Source organism: Austrofundulus limnaeus, unplaced genomic scaffold, assembly GCF_001266775.1.
Source record: "Austrofundulus limnaeus strain Quisiro unplaced genomic scaffold, Austrofundulus_limnaeus-1.0 Scaffold28, whole genome shotgun sequence".
NCBI classification, from domain to species: Eukaryota; Metazoa; Chordata; class Actinopteri; order Cyprinodontiformes; family Rivulidae; genus Austrofundulus; species Austrofundulus limnaeus.
This window is the reverse complement of record NW_013952430.1, coordinates 2,379,821-2,384,022: the sequence shown is the minus strand read 5'-3', so window position 1 is coordinate 2,384,022 and position 4,202 is coordinate 2,379,821. Positions and strand designations below refer to the sequence as shown.

General features: G+C 37.6%; 1 protein-coding gene across 2 annotated transcripts in view; it reads left to right on the top strand.

Annotated features, from left to right (window-relative positions):
* cdhr1a (cadherin-related family member 1a) overlaps positions 1–4,202 on the top strand; it is a 15,509-nt gene that overhangs the window by 2,356 nt on the left and 8,951 nt on the right. For both annotated transcript variants that reach the window (XM_014005120.1, XM_014005121.1), the window contains exons 3-8: positions 26–171; positions 258–308; positions 668–757; positions 879–965; positions 1,410–1,526; positions 3,952–4,095. In XM_014005120.1, the coding sequence (XP_013860574.1) occupies positions 26–171; positions 258–308; positions 668–757; positions 879–965; positions 1,410–1,526; positions 3,952–4,095 (635 nt within the window). The remainder of the gene's footprint in view (positions 1–25; positions 172–257; positions 309–667; positions 758–878; positions 966–1,409; positions 1,527–3,951; positions 4,096–4,202) is intronic.

Here is a 4,202-nt window from a genome sequence, read left to right as displayed (position 1 = left end):
GTTGTATTATGGTGTCTTCTTTCAGGTACGCAGATCTATCGCCTCAACGGCACAGACCCTGAAGGTCAGGAGGTAAGGTATGGCCTGTCTTTTGATCCAGGGTCAAAAGAGTACTTCAGTGTCAACCCAAAATCTGGAAGTATTACGTTAGTGGAAAAGTTGGACAGAGAGGTAAATTCAAGATTAGGACATGTATTCAGACAACAAACATTTTGGTTTTTGAAAAAAGTAATTTTATTTTTATTTTTCTTACTCAGAAACAAGATTCTATCGATGTTAATATCAGTATCACAGATGGGAAAAGCAAGGTAAGTACATATTTACAAAACATTGCGTAAAAATGTAATAATCATTATTGCTCATCTCACCAGTTTCTATGTGTCTAGAACATGATATATAACACGTACATGGGCAGCTGTCACTCAAGAGCAGTTCCCTGCCACAGACCAGACTTGTGCAACACACAAAACCTTATGTTGACCCCAATTTGTGAATCAGTGTTTGAGTAAATGAGTGAATGTGACTTATGTGTTAAGAAATAGTAGAAAAGTGCAACATACAGTAAATGCAGTTAATTTCCCATTTACCATAACTTTGAAGAAAATACCTTGACTTGAACAAAGTGTGTTTTTTTTTTTTTTTTGCTTTTTTTCTTCTTTTTTTTTAGGTTGTAGAAAAAGTGACTATATTTGTGATGGATACAAATGATGAAAAGCCAGAATTTCAAAACATGCCAGCAATTATTGATGTACTTGAAGTAAGAGGAACAAACTTTAACTCATCATCTTTTATTTATACATATAAAAAAGTTTCAATAAATGCATATTGAATGCAAAGCTATCAACTGACTGTGGTCATGTTTGCGTTGCACATTTTAGACAACTGAATCAGGAAGTAGTATCTACAAAGTGGAGGCTGTGGACAGAGACACAGGCTCGGGAGGCTCTGTCACATACTATCTCCAGGTACGACGTCTGCTAGAAGAAAAGAAGCATTTCAAACTGTTTCCTGAGTGTTGGCAGTTCTGGTGCTGCCCTGCATGACACACAAAATGATTTTCCTTTAGCTATATTTTGAGGTAAACTTAATTCATTGTTCATTCACTTGAATGTGGTGTAGATAGGGATTACATCACTATTTTATTTGTGTCAGTTACTAAATGATTAGATGGCTGCTTTGGCAGCACATGGCAGGGAATACTGGTTTGCACTTTGGACAATTATGTCTGTAGAACAGCTGGCCTGCTCATGTTTGAGTCTAATGAGTTGGGGGTGTTCAAATTTGGTTAAAGATATGCAGAGAAACTGGCCGGTTGACCTCTTTTTATATCTGTGTTGGATAATTTTGTGGTTTCAGACATTTGCGTGACCTTGGTGTTTTTAAAATCATTGTTCTGTCCTCTGTTACAGACGCCACAGTCCAATTTGTTTGCCATTGACAGACATAGTGGTGTCCTTCGAATTAAATCAGGGGAAACATTGGATTACGAGAAAACCAAGACTCACTTTGTCATAGTTATTGCTAAGGTAGGTGTAGAACTGATTGACTTTTGTTTTTGTTTTATATTTTTTAGTTTATGGCTTTTGTGCAGAGGTTATTAGCACTAAGTATGTACAGCGGGTAAAATAAGTATTGAACACGTCACCATTTTTCTCAGTAAATATATTACTAGAGGTGCTAATGACATGAAATTTTCACCAGATGTCGGTAACAACCCAAGTGATCCATACATACAAAGAAATCAAACCATAAATGTCCAGAAATAAAGTTATTTGTAATAATGTGGAATGGCACAGGGAAAAAGTATTGAACACATGAAGAAAGGGAGGTGTAAAAAGGCATGGAAAGTCAAGACACCAGCTGAACTCTCTCAGTAATTAGAAAGCAAGCCTGCCCCTTGTCAGTGCAAGTTAATATCAGCTGATTCAGTCCCAAATGATGGCCAGGTATCACACAAGAACCATCTGATGATGGGTAAAAGTAAAGAGCTCTCTCAAGACCTTCACAACCTTATTGTTGCAAAGCATAATGATGGCATCGGTTACAGAAGAATGTCTAAACTTCTGAAGGTTCCAGTGAGCACTGTTGGGGCCATAATTCAGAAGTGGAAAGAACATCATTTCACCATAAACCGACCACGACCAGGTGCTCCTCACAAGATTTCTGACAGAGGAGTGAAAAGAATTATCAGAAGAGTTGTCCAAGAGCCAAGGACCACTTGTGGAGAGCTTCAGAAAGACCTGGAATTAGCAGGTATGTTTGTTTCAAAGAAAACAATAAGTAGTGCACTGAACCACCATGGCCTGTATGCACGCTCACCACGCAAGACTCCACTGCTGAAGAAACAGCATGTTGAAGCTCCTTTAAAGTTTGCTGCACAACATTTAAACAAGCCTGTGAAATACTGGGAGAATATAGTCTGGTCAGATGAGACCAACATTGAACTGTTTGGATGCCAGAATACACATCATGTTTGGAGGTCAAATGGCACTGCACATCAGCCCAAAAACACCATACCAACAGTGAAGTTTGGAGGTGGGAACATCATGGTGTGGGGCTGTTTTTCAGCATATGGTACTGGCAAACTTCAAATAATTGAAGGAAGGATGAGTGGAAAAATGTACAGAGACATTCTTGATAAAAATCTGCTTCCATCTACCAGGATGATGAAGATGAAACGTGGCTGGACATTTCAGCAAGACAATGAGCCCAAACACAAAGCCAAGGAAACTCTCAGTTGGTTTCAGAGAAAGAAACTAAAGCTGCTGGAATGGCCCAGCCAATCACCTGACCTGAATCCAACAGAAAATCTATGGAAAGAACTAAAGATCAGAGTTCATAGAAGAGGTCCACGAAAGATTTGAAGACTGTTTGTGTGGAAGAATGGGCCAAAATCACACCTGAGCAATGCATGCCACTAGTTTCTCCATACAGGAGGCGTCTTGAAGCTGTCATTGCCAACAAAGGCTTTTGTACAAAGTATTAGATAAATTTCAGTAAGTGTGTTCAATACTTTCTCCCTGTGCCATTCCACATTATTACAAATAACTTCATTTCTGGTCATTTATGGTTTGATTTCTTTGTATGTATGGATCACTTGGGTTGTTACCAACATCTGGTGAAAATTTCATGTCATTAGCACCTCTAGTAATATATTTACTGAGAAAAATGTTGACGTGTTCAATACTTATTTTACCAGCTGTAACTCTTACAGACAGTGTTCAGAGTGATGTCAGTTTGGAGAATCAGGGAGGATTTCTTTTTGGATGAATGAAGTTCACAGCTAATCAGACTGCAGCCCAGTCCAGAGTGGATTTCTGCCGTTTTATTGTTATTCAATCAAACACTTTGTTATGTGCTTTAACATGTTTCACATGAAAAGTATCACAATGGACTGTTCCAGCAGGGCCCACCTTCAACACAAAAAATACAAAATAAAAAAAGATGCCTATGTAATAAATGTCTGAAGCAAAAAAGCCAAGGCATTAAAAAGTCATAATAGAGCATTCAACTGAACTTCTATAAAGTGTTCATTGTTTGAATGTTTAAAATCCTTGCTGGTTCAGAGCTCGATGCCTTCATGGGTATTTCTCCCTGATCTTTTAAACTGAGATTGCTCTGTTTGCTGTCTACTACAGGTTAGATACTGACTGTTACTATTTCACAGAAACTCTAAAAAAAATCCTAAAAGTAACTATTTGATTTGTTCTCTCCTGCATTTAAATATTTCTTGTAAGTACAGCCAAACATTGTGGTGGTTTGACTTTATCCAGATAATAAATATTTTTGTGTAGTTCATTGTCAGCATTCCACTGAGTCGTACCAGGAAACTTAAAAAAATGTTTCAGCAGAGATTATGCAATAATAAAAACTCCACATGTCTTTGATAATAACTGATTATTATTAATAATATGGTTAAAGAATTGTTAATTAAACACTGTGTTTTGCCAGGATGGTGGTGGAAACTATAACGGCAAGGAGCAGTTTCTGTCATCCTCTTCTACCCTAACCATTAATGTGATCGATGCACAGGATACGCCTCCGTCTTTCATTGGGACGCCCTACTTTGGCTATGTTTATGAAGTCTCAAAGCCAGTGAGCATGAAAATATCTACCACTGATTTTATTTCCCATGAATTTAAAATCATGTCAGTTAATGTGACAACTATTCATCACACAATACCTTTATTGCATATATATAT